At 47.4% G+C, this 20,902-nt stretch overlaps 1 protein-coding gene across 6 annotated transcripts in view; it reads right to left on the reverse strand.

Moving 5' to 3' along the window:
- Positions 1–20,902, reverse strand: part of MYH10 (myosin heavy chain 10) — a 119,649-nt gene that overhangs the window by 77,328 nt on the left and 21,419 nt on the right. For all 6 annotated transcript variants that reach the window (XM_044249067.1, XM_044249071.1, XM_044249066.1 and 3 more), the window contains 2 exons: positions 15,092–15,119; positions 468–570 (listed from right to left, as the gene is read on the reverse strand). In XM_044249067.1, coding sequence (XP_044105002.1) covers positions 468–570; positions 15,092–15,119 — 131 coding nt within the window. The remainder of the gene's footprint in view (positions 1–467; positions 571–15,091; positions 15,120–20,902) is intronic.

The following is a 20,902-nucleotide window of genomic DNA, read 5'->3' on the forward strand; positions in this document are numbered from 1 at the left end:
CTGCAGATGAAGGGTAGCGGGACTCTCCTGTTCGTACCCCTTTTCTATCATCAGCGGTCCCCAAATTTCTATCTCCATCTCCAGCTGCCGCGGACAGTTAGCAGCAACAGGCTGCCGTGCCACTTTCGGAAAGAACCGTTAAAGACACTTGAGGACCTTCCTTTGGTGGAATAAGACATCTTGGGAAGCAACACTCATCATCGTTAACAGTTCTTCCCGAAGCTTCGGAGAGGGATTAGGCTTCAAGCTACCACCACTAATTCCACTTGGCCTGTGCGAAAGACCTAATTAATAGCAATTTCCAGGTCAACCTGCTCCCTCCCAAGTGGAGGAAGTTTCTGGGTAGGGGGTGGGAGCAGACAAGGGAGCGGGTTCTCCCGGCAGTGTGCCAGGCTTCCTGACGCTGGCTTCTGAAATTATGAAAGAACAGCCCTGAGACACAAACAAACCAGAGAAGGCAAACTTACAGGAATATTATGGTCCTTCCGTCCTTTATGTGAAGAAGCGACGTGCGCGAGGTACTGAATGACCTTCTTCGTGTTTTCTGTCTTCCCGGCACCCGATTCACCCCTGGAAGAGGAAAGAGCACAGGCCGACTTAAAGAAAGCTGAGCTCACATATTCCCAAATTACAACGGACACAATTAACGGAGTTGGAACAAGAATTGGTAGAAAGTAAAAAGAGTGTAAGTAGGGGGGGAACCTACTAGCAGAAGTTAGAAAACGTTTTAAAAATTTAAAATAATTAAATTAACCCAAACTTTTTTTTTTTTTTTTAAGGTGCCAGTAAGACAAAGGATAGAGTCATAATGCGGTTTTTTTCCTTGGAGTTTGGGAACTCTACCAGAGAAGTGACATTTTTTATAAAAGTTCATGAAACAGGGCACCTGGGTGGCTCAGTTGGTTAAGCAACTGCCTTCAGCTCAGGTCACAATCCTGGAATCCTAGAGTCCCGCATCAGGCTCCCAGCTCCACGGGGAGTCTGCTTCTCTCTCTGACCTTCTCACCTCTCATGTTGTCTCTCACGGTCTCTCTCTCAAATAAATAAATAAAATCTTAAAAAAAAGTTCATGAAACAATTCCTCAGCCCCAGGAGCTCAGCCAACACTGGAAATAGGACTCCTAAAACAGTGAAGATGATTTTATCTGAAGATGTGGAAAGGACTCTGCGATGCCCACTGATGCTCAAATTCAAGTCCAGGCAAGGTTTTCTCAGCGCCTGCCCCCAAACCAGCTGCCAACTGCTCCTTTCCCAGTGCTACCCGTGCAGAAGTACACACCTTGTTGAACCTTCTCTCGCAAACTGCGGGCTTCGCACCCTGGGCTCCCGGAGTCAGGGAACACAACCCCGTGCAAGTGTTTACTATGTGTTTGTGTTTGTGTTAGCTTCTTTTTTAATCCATGTAACCTTGGGCAGTGTCGACACTGAGCCAGTGCACAACTGGTAGGGAAAATAAACACTATGAGTTTTGTTACAAACTGGGACAAATGTCACCGCTTCATGTTTAAAAACAAGGCTGGCACATTTTAAAGGCAGCTTTTTATTTCTACTCAAGGACTAATCTTGAAATTCAGGTAAGCTGCTAGGCACAGGGATACCTAAGTTATGGTCTTTCTGTTCAAATATCAAAGGCTTCCTAAGATCGAATTCAAAGCGAACCTATCTACACAATCAAAATCTCAATTTGGAATAAAAGAAAAATCTTCATATGTGTTTGGATTTTTCATTAAGGAAGAGAAAAAGCCCCAGAAAAAAACAAAAAACCCCAGAAACAGAAATAAAGCACCAGAAACCCCAAAATATTATTAAACCCATGGCTAGCTAATAATCCTCTAAGATTGTTTTATCCAAGGCTTGAAAGTCTAATTTTTCTAGTAAACTCTGACCCTTCCCTGGAAGTATACTCAGGATTGTACTATGAACTGGCCCCAACTTAAATTTTTCAGGTTTACTGCTTGCATTATTATCTTAATTCTCTGCACCTATACCTACAATCTTAATTGCAGAGGGTTCGGGCAAAGGGAGCCAACAGACCCACTAGTCCTATGGCTTTGAGTAAGGAAACCGTCTTCTCCAGGCCCTCACGCCACCCTCTGCACAAGGTAGGAATCATGTTAGAACCTTTCTAGATACAAGACTTGATTCTAGAAACAACCCACTTACTGGTTTATAAGCATATTTTATATATGAAGCTCCTTAACCACTGTCCATTGTTCTACAAAAAATAGTTCCCTTGTGTGTTTTACCATCTACAAGTTTTGAACTGTAGGTACTCAACAGACCTAATTCAAGGGTTTTTCTGCCTGCTGTTTGTGCTTAAAAAGGCCTTTCTTGCACCAGAATGATACCCATCTATGTTCTCATTTTTATAACATTATTATTAAATCCATCTGTATTTTCTTCAAGAACTTTGATGGTTTCACTTTTTATAATGAAATCTTTAATCCATCTGGAAAAAAAATTATAGTTTGGGGTAAACATATAATCAGATTTTATCCCCAGATGATTCAGCCCACATCCCAGTATCAATGGTTTGGCAAAGACACTCATTATCCCGTGATCTGAACTATTATCTGATATTTACTTCTACATACAGCTTAGTCTAAGGCCAGAAACGTACTGCAAGAGTTTTGAAACAGGACGAGCCACAGCAACCCTCAGCACTGGTCTTCTTTAAAACAAAACAAAACAAAACAAAACAAAACACCCAAGTAGTCTCTGAAATGTATTTTTTCAGATAAACCTCAAATAATTTTGTTCTGCTCAAATAGTTTTGTCCCTCACCTCTTCCCCCACAGATAAAAAAATAAAAGGTGGCATTCTGAACTAATATTAATATGCATGCTTTTTTTTTTTTTTAAGATTTTATTTATTTATTTGACAGATAGAGATCACAAGTAGGCAGAGAGCCCGATGCGGGACTCGATCCCAGGACCCTGAGATCATGACCTGAGCCGAAGGCAGCGGCTTAACCCACTGAGCCACCCAGGCGCCCTTTTTTTTTTTCTTTTTTAAAGGAGAGAGGACATCTTCATCTCTAGCTCTCGGGTAAATTTTGTGTTCATGACAAGCAAGCAGTGTATCTCTCTTATCATCGATCTTTGATATTGTAGGGTCCAGCACAGCAGGGGCCGAATGAATCAATACAGGTCCTACACGTTTCAAGTTTATTCCTAGGCTCTTTTTAATATTTTTTATTCCTGCTGTTAACATCCTTATATTTTCTACCTGGCTTCCTCTGGTGCCTGGCTAAGGTAGTAACTGCACTCACTCAACAAATACTTAACAAATCGACCAGTCATTCTTCTGAGCACAAGAGCCAGAGCTGTGAACCTTTGTTTCCATCCTTGCGGAGCTCAAGTTCAGGAGAAGAAAGAAGATAAACCACAAAAACAAGCAAGAGGAGTGGGGGACATGAGGAATGCCTTTAAGGCATCAAGGAAGTGGCTGGGGGGAGCAGGGGGCAAGCAGACAGGAGCGGAGGACACCGGACACCTCCCTGGAGACGCGATGTTCTGGGGAGAGCCTCCCAAAAAGGGAGAACACGCCAGGGAAATCAGGGGGCACCACGATCAGGCAGATGGAGAGACGCCAAGGTCTTTGCCAGGAACCAGGGCGCAGGTATAAACGTGGGGCTGGAGGCAAACCAGCAGCGAGGCAGAGAGCTGCAGGGACTCTGGGGGGCAGCGAGAAGCTCCCCGAGTCCCGGGAGAAGATCTGCATTTTATTCACGCATTAATTTCTCAAGAGCGAGCGTAGTGGTTTTTCTCCGTTTTGTTAACTTTATTCAAAATACTCTGTATTTCAAAGCTAATCTTGATGTTGGTGGTTGGCTTCAAACAAGTAATTTTTCTGTTAGGCGAGGAAATGAGCCTCTCATTTTGACTATGATGACTTGTCTGGAAAACAGTTCTGATTGTTCCTTTTCTGCTTAGTTGTGTCTCTGTGGTTTCTCCGCTAGCTCCGCTCCATTGGACCCGCTTCGGCATGTCCTTAACACGATCTACCCCCTCCCTGTCACACTCACTGCCAGTGCTTCAACAATGCTTACGATCTCAGCCACATTTCTGTACATTTCAGGTCTAAGGGGACTTTGACACAGAGGACATGACTGTAAAGACAGAGGTTACTAGCAAGCTCCCGAGAGGGGAGATGGGGAGCCGCACATAGCCCGTCTTAAAATGTGGCCAGTACCTTCTAAAACAGGAGCCCGTGGTGAAGAAAGAACACGGGCCATCTGAGGCCCATCATCACCGCCCAGTTACTGTCCACTCACCTGCTCGCCCACCACTCAGGGAGGGGGCACCTTAGGTTACCAAGCCCCGAATTATTTTACGAATCCATAGCGCTTGCATTAATGGCTAAGAATGTGGGTTATGGGGTGGGGGTGCCTGGGTGGCTCAGTGGGTTAAGCATCTGCCTTCCGCTCAGGTCACGATCCCAGGGTCCTGGGATAGAGCCCCACATCAGGCTCCCTGCTTGAGAGGGAGCCTACTTCTCCCTCTCCCACTCCCCCTGCTTGTGTTCCCTCTCTCGCTGTGTCGCTCTCCCTGTCAAATAAATAAACTCTTTTTAAAAAAGAAGAGTGTGGGTTATGGTGTCCAGATGACCTGCCTAGATTGAAATCCCGTCCACCGCTCTCTAGCTCCGGGCTTCAGTTTATACTCCTTTCAGTGAGAGACTAAGTACTTCACAGGCCCCGGAGCACGCCTGTAAGGAGCCTAGCTCTGCCCCCGGCCAGAAGGCTCTCGGTGAATGGCAATAATGCTAATAAGTAGGTATGAGAAGGATGAAGGTATTAACAGCAGTAAAAAAAAAAAAAAAAAAAAAACCCTAATCCCCAACGTGTCTTTGAAAGAGGTGGCAGGATCAAAGGCATAGAGTTAGAAATCTCGAAAATAATTTTTTAAAAGGGCAACAGCACGTCCGTCCCAGACAGAGGCAGAGAAATCAAAGCAGCTTGGACAGAAGTAAAGACGGGAGGGAGCCCATCAGAAAGCTTGGCAGGGGTCTCACCGAGGAAGCAGGTCAGGAGAATTCTCAGAGAGCAGAGCGACAGAACAAGACCTCGAAGCCAGGAGGACAAAGGGATCTGATCTGGTTTCCACCGAGGAGACCAGACCCATGGACGAAGGCGCTCTACACGGGAAGGCTGCTCCGTCAGTGCTGGTCCATGCACTGCCAGTGTGAGGTCAACGAGGAGGGACAGTGAGCAGCCTGCGTCTCGTGCAGGACATCAGGACACAGAAGGTCAGGGGTTTCTGGCCTGGAGGTGTTCTGGTTCTCTAGAGAGGTCTTTGGCCCTCGGTGGCTTTGCGAAGACGTGCGCAATCCCAAATACAACGTAAAAAGCAACAGCGCTAAGAAGGGGGGAGGAAGAGCGTTGACAGGTGATTGATTCCAGGATCTTTCCTGGAGACCCTTCTGGACCCTGGGTATGTTTCCCCAACGAGAAACTCCTCACCCAGATCTGAACGGCTTCTTTTCTTCTTCTGTGGATACATCAACTTCAGTGTAGTTTCAAAAACCCCCTCTGCCCCAAGGTCTCGCTTCAGATGACCTCCGTTTGAACACTAGCCACACATGACATTAGCTGATGACTGCCGACAATTTCAAAACTCTGTTAGAAAGCAGTTTATTCGTGAGAGCCAAGGTTCTGTGGTCAAGACGAGCCTGGGGTGGGTCCTCCATCCCATGAACACTAGGGTCAGCCTTGGCTACCATGGAACAGGACGACCACAAAGATTCACGGAGGGAACTCTTGCAAAGAGCTGAGTCCCTTTCCTGGCACACTTGCCAAGAACATTTTAAATTTCTCTTCACCAGCTGATCTGATACTACTTTCTCCCCTGTAACTCAGCTATCATTCAGATATACCTATCAGAATCCAAAAACTCCCCCAGTTTTAAGACTTGAGCACTTTTAAAGCAAGGACCATCTGAAAAGCAAACGGTGGTCCAGAGAAGCTGACGGTCTGGCCTGGAGTCATGGAGCTAGCTCAGGGTGGACGAGAAAACTCCAGACATCTACCTGACACCATGACGCCTTTTCGCCTACACCACACTATTGCCTTAGATGTGTGTTTTAAGTATTTTTTTTTGGAAGGCAGTTTTAGAGATGGAGAGGAATGCAGAGGTTTCCCAGCTACTCTCTGTGCTGGCACAGGCACAGTCTCCTCCATTATCAACATCATTAAAATGGGACATTTTTTTACCAAGACCCTACGTCATGATCGCCCAAAGTTTGATTAGGCTTCACTCCGGGTGTGGTTCGTTCTGTGGGTTTAGACAAATACAAACACATAACGGCGCATATCTATAACACTATATGGGATAGTTTCAGTGCCCTCAAGTCGTCTACACTCCGCCGGCTCATCTCCCCTCCCTCCCACACCCCCTGTGCTCCCTGTCTCTACGGCTGGAGTCAGACAGGATGGAACCTTCTCAGATGGGCTCCTTTCACGTGCTCGTGTGCCTTTAGCGATTCTCCAGGTCTTTTCATGACTTGAGAGCTCGACTGTTTTCAGGCCCAGCAAGACTCCATCGTCTGGACGTACCAGCACTTATCTATGCACCCTCCAGAAGGATATCCTGGCTGCCTCCTAGTTTGGGTAATCATGTACAAAGCAGGTCTTCATGTAGGCGTAAGTTGAAACCCAGTGGGTAAATACTACGGAGTGTGACTGGTGGGTCATGGTAAGAATATGCTTAGTTTTGGGGCGCCTGGGTGGCTCAAGTCATGATCCCGGGGTCCTGAGATCGAGCCCCGCATCCGGCTCCCTGCTCAGCAGGGAGGCCTGCTTCCCCCTCTCCCACTCCCCCTGCCTATGTTTCTAATTTCGCTGTGTTTCTGTCAAATAAATAAATAAAATCTTTTTAAAAAAAGCAAACGGTTCAAAATCCAGACGAGTTCAGTCAGCACTAAAATTAATGGATTTCTATAGGATAAAATTCCCGAAGAAAAAAAATCTCATCACATCTTGACAGAAGGCTGATGTGAGGCAATCACTGTTTTACAATTGTTATGTGATTAAATGCACTTAAAAGGAGAAAGACTTGCATTAACCGGCAGTTAGAAAGTTATAAATGTAAACAGATTATTCTTTAAAAAGGGAGCTTAGAGAACAGAATCATTTCCTAACCAGGGTGATTGCTCTGTAAATTTCAATTCTAATGAGAGAAAATTCAACATAAGAATACATTCTTAATAAGATTTCACTGCCCATGACACAGGATTAAGAGTAGAAAACATGGCTTTCTCGTGGTAAAGGAAACCCTGCAAGTCCTCACCAGAGGCTCTGGCAGCACAGGAGTTCAAGGACCCTGCAGGGGGCTGGACCTCTAAGTGGGGGTCCACACTGCCCAGCCTGGATCTGCAGAGGGAAAAGCTGGGTGGGTAGCAGCAGGCAGAGGAGACCAGAGGGGAAAGGAAGATGTTCATCCATTTGGAGGAAAAGTAAAGAGTAAGTGATTAAAATAGAAAGCTTAGAGAGAGGCAATCCAACAACCTAAATATATATATATATATTTTAAAAACACTGCTTCCGGGAAGCCTGGGCTGCTTAGTCAGTGGAGTGTCCAATTTTAGTATATTTGCTGCTGAAACGAGTACTTGGTAGAGTGTCCGATTCTTGGTTTCAGCTCAGGTCGTGATCTCAGGGTCGTGAGATCAAGCCCTGCGTCAGGCTCTACACTCATCATGGAGTCTGGTGAGCTTCTCTCCCCCTGCGCCCTGCCCCACCCACCGCTTTGCACTCTCTCTAAAATAAATTAATAAATCTTTAAAAAAAAATTGTTGCCTCCAACTGTATTTTTCTTTGTGATACTATGTAATAGTATCACACTATGTAATAGTATCACAAAGAATACTATTAATAAAAAATAACTACTATGTAAAATTGAGTAAATAGTTAATGTCACACAGGAAACTTAAGCAGCTTGGTTGTGTGTTGGCTAAAGTTGAAGAAATCCCAGTTATAACATTCTTGGACTTCTTTGGTGGCTACTCAAAGACACCACAGAACGGATCCTATTCTCTCAAATCTAAGATACATTGTTTCACATTTTCCTACTTCTCAAGTCACAGTGTAGCTTCTAATAGATATGAACAAGAAAAATGTTATTAAATATCACAACCAGGAGCATCCAAGAATTAAGAAAGAGTGCTGAGGCCAAAAGATCTACTGGGGAACTTTCTCCCAGGGTGACTGTAATGTTCCCCATCACGACAGAGATTCTGGTTACACAAACAGCCCTGCAGAGGTGTATTTAAGATTTGCGTAGTTCATTATACACAGATTTTAGCTCCAAAGAGAAAGATGTAAATACTGGACTTCAGTTAATGTAATGTACACTGAAGTGCTTAAGGGGAAGGGCACCAAAGTCTGTAATTGAACTTGAAATAAAGTTCAATAAACTTGAACTTGAAATAAATCAAGTGAAGGGACTGACATCTCATCAAAGCGGTATAAAAATTACTTTAAACTGAAAATATCAATCCGCAGCCATGGAAGGAAACATTACCTAACCTTAAGCACAGCCTCCTGAAAATATAGAGGCCATTCATCCCAGGGAGTGTCCTGACTGGGAAAAGACAAACCCACGAACTACAAAGTCAGCCGTCTGTCAGTATGGCATAGCCCGACAGAACCCTCCACGCTTTCTCCTTGAAGCCCTACTCTTTCTTTTTGGTCAAGCTTAGCATATAAGCCTTTTATTTCTGGATACTCAGCAAATGCTCCTCATGGAGTACTCCTGTGTGTGTGCAGATAATCGTAGTCGTTTCTCCTATTACTCTACGGCCAGTTAATTTGCAAAGCCCCAGGTGCAGGACGCAAGGTGGAAAAGGAAAAAAATTCCTCCCAGCACAAACAATAAAATGGATCAACGGATGGACAGAGGAGGAACACGGCAATATATCATATAGCAAATCCAGTGAAATATTAATGGTGGAATCTTGCTGGAGACATATATGGGTCTTGACTCAAAATTCTTTCAACTGTGCTTTATGCTTGTAAATATCCACAATCAGATGACCAAACAAGTTAAAGGAAAGAGAAGGTACTTGCTGACTGCCACTTTGTGCTCAAGAAGACAGAAGGGGACTCTCCGAGACTCACTTCAGAAATCTGACCCTATTAATTAAGGACAAAGGAGCCTAAAATTACCCTAATTACAAATGCCTGCAGAGGTCACTTCTGGGGACAACAGTAGATCAGTGTTCTCTATCTAACCTTTCATTCTATCAACAGCACTCATTCCTTCCCTGAGTGTTTCCTACATCCCAACCTTTACCAAAAGTCCTCAACAAAAATAGTCAACCCAGGGCACCTGGGTGGCTCAGCTGGCTGAGCTGATTTCAGCTCAGGTGGAGATCTCGGGGTTGTGAGTTCCAGCCCCGCACCAGGCTCCAGGTTCAGCGCAGAGTCTGTGGGAGATGCTCTCTTTCCCTCTCCATCTGCCCCCTCCTCCGACTCGTGCTCAACATGCACTCTCCTGCGCTCTCTTAAATAAATAAATAGATACATCGATAGATAGATAGTAACCCAAGCTCCAGAACCACCTGCTTAGGGAGAAGAGGTCTGCGGAGGTGCGCGTCCTGCCCCTGGCTCCCAGATTACTGGATGTGGGGATGTGGGGTACTGTCGCCAGACAGCACAGACTGGCAACACACATTCTCTTCTGCCCTCACTCATGAGCAGAATGTAGCTCGTTTATCCATTTCACGGAGAGTCCCAATGCCTAGATTTCCGTGTGACGATTAACCGATGGTGTACGATGAAGGACGTGGGTGGTCCTTGTCCCTGGTTCCTGGGAGGGAGCCTCTAAGTCCTTGGAAAGTCTCTGTCATTTATGGGGGGCCCTGAGAGCTTGTGCCAACGAGGGGACTCATGACAGGCCCCTCGATAGTTCCAGGATGGGCAATGGCCACACTGGAAGACCAGTCCAGAGATCAGAGGTTTGGGCACTTAGTCAAGGAAATCACCCCAATATCCCAGGAGGGGAGAGGGGCTGGAGGCAGAATTGAAACCCACGGCCCATGATTCAATCACTCATTCCTGCTTGACAAAACCCCTTAAAGACTGCCTGGGAGGCTCAGTGGGTTAAAGTCTCTGCCTTTGGCTCGGGTCATGATCCCAGGGTCCTGGGATCGAGCCCCGCATCGGGCTCTCTGCTCCACGGGGAGCCTGTTTCCTCCCCTCTCTCTCTCTGCCTACCTCTCTGCCTACTTGTGATTTCTCTCTGTCAAATAAATAAAATCTTAAAACAAAACAAAAAAAATGACTCTAGACTCTGAAGCACGGGGGAGCTTCCTGGCTGCGGATAAACATCCATGTGCTAGGCAGGGAAGTGTCCAGAGGATATGGAAGGTTTACAATGGGGACGCTCCCAGACCTCACCCTCGCTGTCTCTGCTTCTGGCTGGATCTGATTCGTCATCCTCGTGAATTATCAAACCCAACAGGGCAGTGACCCCCAAATACATAGCTGGCTGGTCAGAAGTGCGGGTGGCCCGGGACCCCATAAGCTTAAGGCTGGGGTCCACAGCACGAGCACTGTGTGTAGGAGTAGGCCCTGGGTGGGCAGGGTCAAAACTGCATCACAAGACACTTGCAGATCAGGTTCTAAATAACTTTAAAAAAAAAAAAAAAGATTTTATTTATTTGACAGAAGAACATAAGCAGAGGGAGAGGGAGAAACAGGCTTCCGGCTGAGCAGGGAGCCTGATGTGGGGCTCAATCCCAGGATCCTGGCATCATGACCTGAGCCGAAGGCAGACGCTTAACGACTGAGCCTCCCAGGTGCCCCAATAACATTTTTTATTAAAAAAAAATAATAACTTTTTTATTAAAGAACACCAGCCAATAAGATAAACAACAAAAGAAAGCAAAAAGTTAAAGATTACTCTAGAATACAGAATTGAAATGAAGAGACCTAAGGCAAGGATCGTGGATTTTAAAAACGAGAAAAAATATGTTAGAGGGGCGCCTGGGTGGCTCGGTGGGTTAAAGCCTCTGCCTTCAGCTCAGGTCATGATCCCAGGGTTCTGGGATGGAGCTCCGTTGGGCTCTCTGCTCAGCAGGGAGTCTGCTTCCTCCTCTCTCTCTGCCTGCCTCTCTGCCTACTTGTGATCTCTGTCAAATAAATAAATAAAATCTTTTTTAAAACTGGAAATCGGATCCTACATCAGATACTATAGAACTGATGTGGACCTTCTCAGCGTGAGGACAGCCCGCAGTTACGTGGGGATGCCCTTGTCCTGGGAAGTCACTTGAAGAATCCCAGGGTGTCAGGAAGTCTGCAATCCAGTTGCAAATGGTAAAAAAAAGAAAAAAAAAAAGCTTTTGCACATAGAAAACTGACAAGGTGAAGGGTATGCAGCCATTTAAAGCATCATTCTGTCAACCTAAAGTAGGTTTGAATTTTTTAAAAATAAAAATGTGGGGAAATGCATCAGCAAAAGTTTTTAGAAGGCTAAAAATGAAGAAAAGTGGTAAAAAAAAATTTAAATCACAGAAGCTCGGTGATGGGCATACACAGCCCACGTACCATTCTATTTCTGTGTAGCTTTTAAGTTTCAAACTCAAAATGCCTTTTAAAAATGGTATCAGGAAGGTTTTCCCTTGAAAACATACAGTATCACCAGTAATCCATACTTCAGCCTGTTGTCTTGGTTCCTACCTCATTGAGATTCGTGCTTCTGTTTGCCCTTTTATCTGTTTCTGAAATATGTTCCCTGTTCAGAGCAGGGTGCCGGGGTCTCTGAGGTTATTAAGACCAGTCGATGTAAGTCACAGTCCCCACCCTTCCGCCTAGTTGTAAAGCATGGTCTGGGCGACCCAAACAAGGAACCAAGGACGACAATGGATATAAAAGAGGGTTGGGGAGAGAAAAATCAGTGTGTGTTGGAACCTGTCATACAGACGGGACTCAATTTGAGGAGATTTCGGTCCCCGGAGGGAAGATGAGGGTAAAGGCACGAAGCCAGCCGGGATCCATAAAGTGGGCCAGACCAGAGCTATGGGACCGGCTAGGACCAGACAGAAATGTCCGACAGCGTGCCAGAAATGGGGGCCTGCAGACAGAGGGGCAAAGGACACGGTGAGATGCTGGGGCTGGAGCCCTGAAACACAGGAGCGGATGGCAGAAATCAGGAAACTAGGTGATGCACAGCACCGTAGGTTAATTGTTCCGCACGCTGAGTTCAAGCTGCCATGTGTTCCTTACTTCACACCGTATGCTGCGCTTGCACCAAAATCCTTGAAAACTGCCTGATGCCACTCCTCACCTGATGTCCTTCGTGCCTACAGGCTTCAGGGCACCTCCCTTGTCCACCTAGAACACCGATTCTTCAGGAAGCCATCAGGGAGCGTGAGAAGAATCAGGGTCTAGAAACTCATCCAGCTGCAAGCCTGGCCACCTGAGCTAGCAATGCACTGGGATCTGGAAGTACCAGGCACAGCCACTGCCCACAGAGGCCCAAGCCCCCCATCCCACCCCGGAACTCCTGGGAATCCTCCGGGCTCACCGCCCTGCCATGCTCAACCCTGCTTGGTGCCCAAGACATCGTCTCCGCGGGTCGCTTGGCATTCTCACCGTCTGCTCCCACGCTGTCCTCTCCCCCCATCCAGAACCACAACCCTGTTTCCTCTGCACACCCCGGACCCCCCTTCCAGAGGGAGCAAAGTCCCCCACACCTGCCACCTCTTCACTAAGCAGTCCACGGACCCCCCTTCCAGGTGAGGACCACCCCCCCTCCCCTCCGCGGTGCCCCCAGACCTGAGCCCGGCGTCCTGCTCGCTTTCCCTTATGGTGTCTGCAGACCCTGGCATGGGAAGGAGCCCCCAGTCCAAGAGCCCACAGCCCGCCCCACCCCTCCTCTCCAGTGGTCCTGGACTTCTGGATTATTCTCTCCCAGGGAGATCATTAAGAACAAAACCTCTCCTCTTGTTTCCAAAAATTAGGCACATTTTATTCCAAAAGAGTGGAAAGGATATGATCTTGGAACGAAGGACGCTCCACTAGGTGAAAACCTTTAGCCTTATGAAGGGCTGATGACGCTTTAGCACTCGTGACTGTGTGTGCATGTGTGCATGCGCGACTGAGCCCCTCCTCTCTGCAGGTGAGGGACACATCCCAGACCCCGCCCCTCAGCACCCTCAATTCCAGTGAGCTCCTCTCTGCCCACCGCCTCACTGCCCGCTCTTCCTGCTCTGCCTCCAGGATCCCCAGCATCATTGGTTCTACTCCATCGAGGCCCCTACGCTGTCCTGACCCGTCTACTCCCTCCCAACAGTGCGCTCCCCTCTGCCTGTGCCCCATGGGACAGCTTCTCCGCCCCATGTTCTCCGTTCCCTTGCTCTGCGCCGTCCCCCACTTGCTGCAACGGCTCCACCTTTTGATGGACGGGATCTGGTTCCACTCCGCCGCTCTCCCGCGGAGGACAGACCACAGCGATGGCCCCAACCGTCTCCACTCTTCGCTCTATCTGCTCCCCCCGCCTTGGCCCTGTGTCACCTCCACAAAGGTGACAGGAGCAGGAACTCGAACGAGGCTCATGCACTGGGGCTCACTGTCTTGCTGCTCCTGGAACCTTGCCCCTGGGGTACAGAGCCTGGCACCGCCGGCTGGAGAGCACGAAAATACGCAGAGGTAAAGGCAAGCCCCCCCTCCACAGCCAGCAGTCTGCACCCCGCACCCCCCAGAACCCGCAGCAGAGACAGGAGCAGCCCCAGTGGTGGAAACACCAGCTGAGACAACCTAGTTGCAGGGAGGAGGATTTTAAGCCATGATGTGCCAGGCTGGTTGGCTGTTCAGGAAAAGCTCACCTGCACAACCCCAGAGGCTGAACAAGGCTAGGAGAAAACGTAGGCAACAAGCAGACAGACCCATGCCTGCTACCTCCACCTCTCCTCCCCTGGCTTATATCAGATACTGGAGCTGCGACATCAGGGAAAAGAGAAGTTAGAGACGAGAAGGTTCCAGCCCCTCATTCAAACTCGCCCACGGTAAACGCTGGACCATGGACGGCAAAATTCGGTCAGTCTCCAACAACCACCCTTCACTCTCCCCCACAGTTTGAGAGCAGCAGGCCTACACCTGCGGTTTGGGATTTTAACTTTTCCACTCTTCCATCCTTTCTCGAGTGTAATCTGGCCTCTGCCTTCATCTCAGCCCCTGGTGCTGGATGGACAGACCTAGGGCCCCAGTCTCTATGGGGCTCACCCTGTCTCCAGGCTTCAGCGCTGGCAGTAGCCACGGACACACACCCTCCTGTCTCCTCAGCCTCCCTGACCTCTGCCTGACTCCTGCCTTTCCGCGGGGCTCCACACTCGGCCTTCTCTCTCCCCTCCTCTGGAGGCAGCCCCTCTCACAGGCCTGCACCTGGGGCAGCCCTCTCCTGAGCTCCACATCCAGGCGGGTAGTGAGAGAGGCCGTGCGCACCGCAGCCAGGTCCTCCCCCACACCAACTGCCTCCACTCAAGGCCTGCACTTCCCCTACAGGCCGCCAGACAGACACCCCAGCCCCTCCAGTGACTCCCCTGCACACTTGGCACAGTCACACCTCCAGCTTTGGCCTGCACCGACCGACAGCCTCCCGATCAGTCTTCCAATGCCTTTCCTGCCCACACTGAAGCCAGGCTGGTCTTTCTAGCTAACGATCCTTTTCTAAGCCAATCTAATGGCGCCCCGCCGTGGATACGGCTTCATTCACTCCCGGCGCGCGAGCATCCAGCACAGGAGGCACGTGACCGTGGGTAATGTGGACGCGCTGCCGACATGTCCAGGAGCCCACCAGGTGCACGCGGAAACTAGAGACGTAGGTATCCCAGATAAACACTGGGAATGTGGGAGACGCCCGGTGTGACCACCAAACAGCGACCCCGGATTTAAGCAACCTATACCATCTCAGTCTTAAAATGGTCACTGTAAGGTTTACATCAAATTCTTAAAATTACTGCTCTACTCTCCCCCTCCCAGACCAAATAAATAAATAAATAAAAATTTAAAAAAAAAGCAAACAACCAAGAAACAATTGCTTTAGTTTCCAACAGAGTCACAAACAAGTCGGAAAGCTCAATATTTACTTACGTGCAAAGAATTGACTGGTCTTCGCGATCTAGAAAACAAAAAAGAACACAAAAAAACAAAGTGACCATTTGCCTGTTTTTTTTTTTTAAAGACCTGATATAACAAAGTTGCAGTCGTGGCCCACATCGCGCTGGGGACTCTGCATCTCTCCCGTAACGCTTCCCTGCCCCTTCCAGAGCCCTGAAGCTGGTCTCTTTGGCCCGTGGTAATGCCAGGTGCTCAGGGGATAAACAGCGGCCCCAGCTTCGGGGGCTACATACCCTCATCAAGCCTGATGCGCAAGCCCAGCTCCGTTACTGGTTTCACCTGAGAAGTCCTGTAAACATGTGACCCCGGCCCCTCCCTCACAGAATCAGTTTCAGGCCAGCAGGGGCTGACCCGCCCCTCACCCTCTATAAAGAGGAACCCCAGGTGATTCTGACGCAGGGTCAGGTTTGCAGGGTCAGGTTTGCAAACCGCTGCCTTTCAGAACACCCACCACCGGAAAGGAACTGGATTTAACTTGACCTTAAAGGAGGGAAAAAAAAATCATCACACACTAAGTAAAGAAGGTGGAAGGGGGACAAACACTGGTGAGTCTAATGGCCGTCTCCAGTCCAAGTGGCATGTCTTCCAAATGACAAAAGAACATGCCACGGGGGAGGGAGGGGGGAATTGAACGTGATTTTAAAGTGAGGCGTGATTTGAGTCTTCAGCTAGGTTTTTCAAAGGAAAGTGTGAAATTCAAACCCACGTCCAGCCCACGGACGAAGCCGCAGTGTGGGACGTGGGACCTCCAATCACTTTCGAGCCTGCCTGTGTGCTGAACAGGTGAGAAATGTTCCTGGAGCCGGTGGGGGAGTCCGCCCACACCCCACGGCCGCCAGGGGTGAGCGCTGGGGAAGCTTCCCAGACCTTCTCCCTCTGGGTCCTCGATGCGTCCTTCTTTTTTTTTTTTTTTTCAATTTATTTATTTTCAGAAAAACATTATTCATTATTTTTTCACCACACCCAGTGCTCCATGCAAGCCGTGCCCTCTATAATACCCACCACCTGGTACCCCAACCTCCCACCCCCCCGCCACTTCAAACCCCTCAGATTGTTTTTCAGAGTCCATAGTCTCTCATGGTTCACCTCCCCTTCCAATTCTTTTAACCCTGTTCTGGAGTTAGACGATACCACCGGCTGCCTGCCCCCTAGAACGAGCTGCCCAAGTTCAGGCTGTCTTCTGTTCTTATTCCCACGGTGACAGTTAGCCTTGATTAGGGTGGCTGAATGCAGGGCACTGGACCCCTGGGTGCTGGTCCCCCTCTGTTGCAAACTCACCTTGCATCTCTAAATGTGGCACCGACACCTGCTGGCGCCAGCGCCTTGACCTAAGATACTGGGATTTTATCAGGTCCTTGCTTATTCACTGCGAGCACGAGCCCCAAACCCCCCAGAACACAAGCCCCGAGCCCCCTAGCCTCCAGGTCTGCCTGAGCAATTTCCATAGAACTCCATGATGCCATGATTTTTACGGCTTTTCCAAACTGGGTCTCATACTACAAACATCAAAATGCATATAAATTAACCAAAATCCAATTGCCTCCTAATTAGTTCAGATGGCTTTCTTCCTTCCAGCTGGAGACCTGCACAACCACAGCCCACCCTTCAATTCTGCAGCATCCTTCACTCCCCATGCTTCTCACCCCCCGGCCCAACAAAAACCAGAACAACGCTGCTGGCCCCACTTATTGGCCCTCTGTGTTTGTCCGTCTGGTCTTGTATGGCTTCGGGCCTTAGTTTCCCTAGCTGTGCAATAAGGGTATGGGTTTGATCACCTCCAAGATTCTCTCCAACTGTGATCCCAATATCCCTTTCTTCCTTTTCCGCATCATGAATCCTCGTTATCCTTCAAGGGCCAACAAAAGCACTATAATATTGCACAATGACCTTGACCTCTTAAAAACCTGTAAATGGAAACAAAGCCTCCCCCTGGTATATCCGGGAAACAATTTCACTTTTAAAAATGCAACTAGCCTGCTGAAGATTACAGACTCTTTTCCTAGCTCAGTGCTTTCCAAAGCAACCCCAAGAAATCAAAGAAATGGGAGCAGGAAAAAGAAAAAAAAGGAACCAAATTCTGGATCTTAAAGAAAAATCATACAATCAAAATCATACCTCTAGGTAAACTGATCAGGAAAAAGACACAAAATACCAATATCTGAGAATAACTACCCCAAATCCCAGCCTGACAACCAGGATGAAAGGGACAATTTTTTTAAAAAGATGAAATCTGCTAAGGCTCATTCCAGAAGAAATAACTTGATTGGCCCTGAATCTATTAAAGAAATTTAATCTGTGGAACTCATAAAATGTCCACGATACCTCAGTTAAAAAAACAACAGGATGTGTAATTAAAAACCTTACCACAAAGAAAACATACTTCACCGGTGAATTCAACACAACATTTAAGGAAAAAAATCTTATCAAACTTTTCAGAAAACTGAAGAGGAAGGAGGAGCTCCCAACCCATTCTCAGAGATAAGCCTCACCCTGACACTGTGACTACAGAAACATGATAATACAAAAAAATGGCAAATATCTGTCATTGGCAAGGACACAAGAATTCTTAACATGCTAGCAGATCCATTCCAGCAATATACAGAGAGGAACACAGGACTAACAGGTGACATCTGTCCCGCAAGGCAACATTAGTTCAGTGTCCAAAGGCACTCTTACTCACTGTATCCACAGGCTAAAGAACGTCACCTAGTCATCCAAACAGACGGAGAAAAACATTGGACAAAACTCAACATCCATTCAAGATTTAAAATGCCTGAGCAAACCAGGAATACAGGAGACTTTCACAAATTTGGTTAACGAGCAGCCTTAAAGGCAGAAAATGGAATGCCGTCCGTCCCCGAGACCAGGAACGAGCCCAGGATGTCTGCTGTCCCGTCTATTCAACAGCACGAGGCCCGAAAAAAATCCAAAGTGTAAGATGGGAAGGACATGGTGATGTCTCTGTTGGCAAAGGACACGATGGTCTCCACGGGAAATCCCAAACACTGGACCCCAAAAACCTTCCAGAATAAGTGACTTTGCCAGGTTGTAAGATACAAAGCCAATACATGTACTTAGAAATATTTCTATGTATCGACGCTGCGCAACTGGAAATTTTTAAGTTTAAAGTTCCACTTAGTTCTAAAAAACATGTAATGCCTACTTACATTAAGGTATTATTTTATGCAGGTATAAATCTAATGAGAAAGGAGTTTGTGATTTCTGCCATTAACTTTGTGTCCGAGAACTCTACTTTCATTCATTCATTCAATGACTGTTTCTTGAGCACCTACTATGTGCCAGACACACTCTGCATTTTATTAATACAGAATCCCCGAGAATCCAAACTTAGGGAAAAAGGTAAGCTCTCTTCTGTTTTTGTGCATTAAAGCAGCAACTGATTGGTGGGACCCTATGCTCTGAATCCTCCCCTGGTTAGCAGTTTTGCTCACATTGGTAACTGGAAACCTACGTGAGCAGCTTTGGTAACTACCGTGAGCCATACTTTGATGAACGTAGCATGTGTCCCAACCCAACTGTGTTATGTAGGTCATTGGCCTGTAGCCCTGACCTACAGAGTGGAATGCGATGGAATTGTTTAGAAGGGGGTTTTTGGTTAGTATTTTGTGTCACACTTTTCGATTATTATGTAATCAAAGCTATCAACTAATCCTTTTTTTTTTTTAAGATTTTATTTATTTATCTGAGAGAGAGACAGTGCACATGCAAAAGCAGGAGGAGGGACATAGGGAGAGGGAGAAGGAGACTCCCCGCTGAGCAGGGAGCCCGATGTGGGACTCAATCCCAGGACCCTGAGATCATGACCTGAGCCAAAGGCAGACACTTAACCCACTGAGCCACCCAGGTGCCTCTTTTTAATTTTCATATCGAATTTTATTATGGTAGAAAAGAAGATGTCCCACTGCCTTGGTTTTGAACCCTAGTTCATTACCTCTTACTACCTACATTTTCTTGGGTCAAGTTTTTTACTTCTTTGTGCCTCCATAAAGTACAGACAGCCAATTCTTTTGACTTTAGACAATGGCTGTTGTAGATTACATCATACACATAAAACGTTTAGCCCAGGGCCCGGCACACAGTAATATTCAGTAAATGCTCATTCTGGCATTGATGATGGTATCAGTGATAATGTGATATGCTGGTAAGCTACACTCTCCTTGCTCCGTAGGCATGTGGCTGGTCGGGCAACCCAGTAGTGGGACGTTAACATTTAATCACCCTTAACTATTTGGTCAGATTCAATTTTCCCATTCAACCTGTCAAGATCACTTGAAGAATTCTGTTTCTTTTCATCAACTGTATTTACTACATTGAAGTTTCACGTTATCTATACATTGTACGGCAGGCATCCTGCATCAAGTATACGGATAAAAATGTCCCAACGGGATCCTGCCGGCGGACACCCTGACAAACTAGACAGCTTCCGTCTGCAACTGGCACCTCCGGGCACCCTTTCCAAAACAGCCACGAGGATGTCACAAAAGACCATGGAATGGCATGGGGAAGTCCCGATTCTCTCTTAATACTGTCCCCTGTAATTTCCCTTCCCACTGAGCTAAATGGGGCTACAGATTCTAGAACCTTCCCTGGCAAGTATGTGAAGCTCAACAACCTGAAACTTCCTGGCCTTTTGAGAAGTTAGAATGGTCACGTGACCACCACCTCCCCCGCCCCCTACCGCCTTCTGGAAACTCCCCTTCCTGATAAACACGTCAGGGACCAGAGAGGGTCAACCATCCCAACCGGGAGAATGGACTCGTTTCAATGGGAAATACGGACTCAATGAGAGAATGAATATACTTTGTCCAGTTTCTTCTCCCCTGTAAGGCCAAGGCTGCTCATTCCTACAAATGCTTTTCTGCGTATATAAGGCTTCTTCTTCACGCAGACACAGAACCGAGAGCAAAGCAGCTGACCATCCTCTCTCCACGATCAGCAACTCCCCATGGCTGTGGACCTTTCTCAGGACTCTCTGGCCCTGAAGCTAAGAAAGAGCATTAAACGTCATCTTTTTTCAGCCTGAGCGGATTCTGGATATTCCCCTGTCCTCACCCATGGATGACGCTCTCCTAGGTTTGAAGTACTTCTGTTGGCCAGGGGTCTGGTCTCATGCACAAATGAGCAGTGGGGGATGAGCAGTGCACTTGGTGAACGCCCTCACACTGCCCTTCAAATTCAGATCCAGCCTCCGCGACCCGCAAGACGGTGACATGCTGACATGCGGAAGCAACATATCCCGTTCCCAAAGATGACCCAACTATTTTGTAAGAACCGATAGATCTGAGACGCCTGGGTGGGTCAGTCGGTGAAGCGTCTGCCTTCGGCTCAGGTCACGATCCCTGGGTCCTGGGATCGAGCCCCATGTTGGGCTCCCCGCTCAGTGGGGAGCCTGCTTCTCCCAGTGCCTCTCACCCCACTCTCTCAATCTCTCTCAAAAGCATAAATAAAAAAATCTTTAAAAAAAAAAAAAAAAGAACCAATAGGTCTTATCACACTTTATTCAGTTTCTTTCTGAAATGATGAAAGGAGAGGGAGCGTTACTACAGGAGAACTCACACGACACCAGGAAGGCCCACGTTTAATGCTGTCTTTTCAAGTGATAATATGAAATGTGTTCGAAACTGCTACGTTCTGGCTTCCAGGAAAATGTCCCCCCATAAACATCGCGTCTAAAGGCATGATGCAAATGAATGACTCTTCCCATGTACATTTTATTCTAAATCCAAAGGGGAACAGTCGAGAACAACCGACTTACCCTGTGCT

Source organism: Neovison vison, chromosome 5 (assembly GCF_020171115.1).
Source record: "Neovison vison isolate M4711 chromosome 5, ASM_NN_V1, whole genome shotgun sequence".
In the NCBI taxonomy this organism is placed as follows: Eukaryota; Metazoa; Chordata; class Mammalia; order Carnivora; family Mustelidae; genus Neogale; species Neogale vison.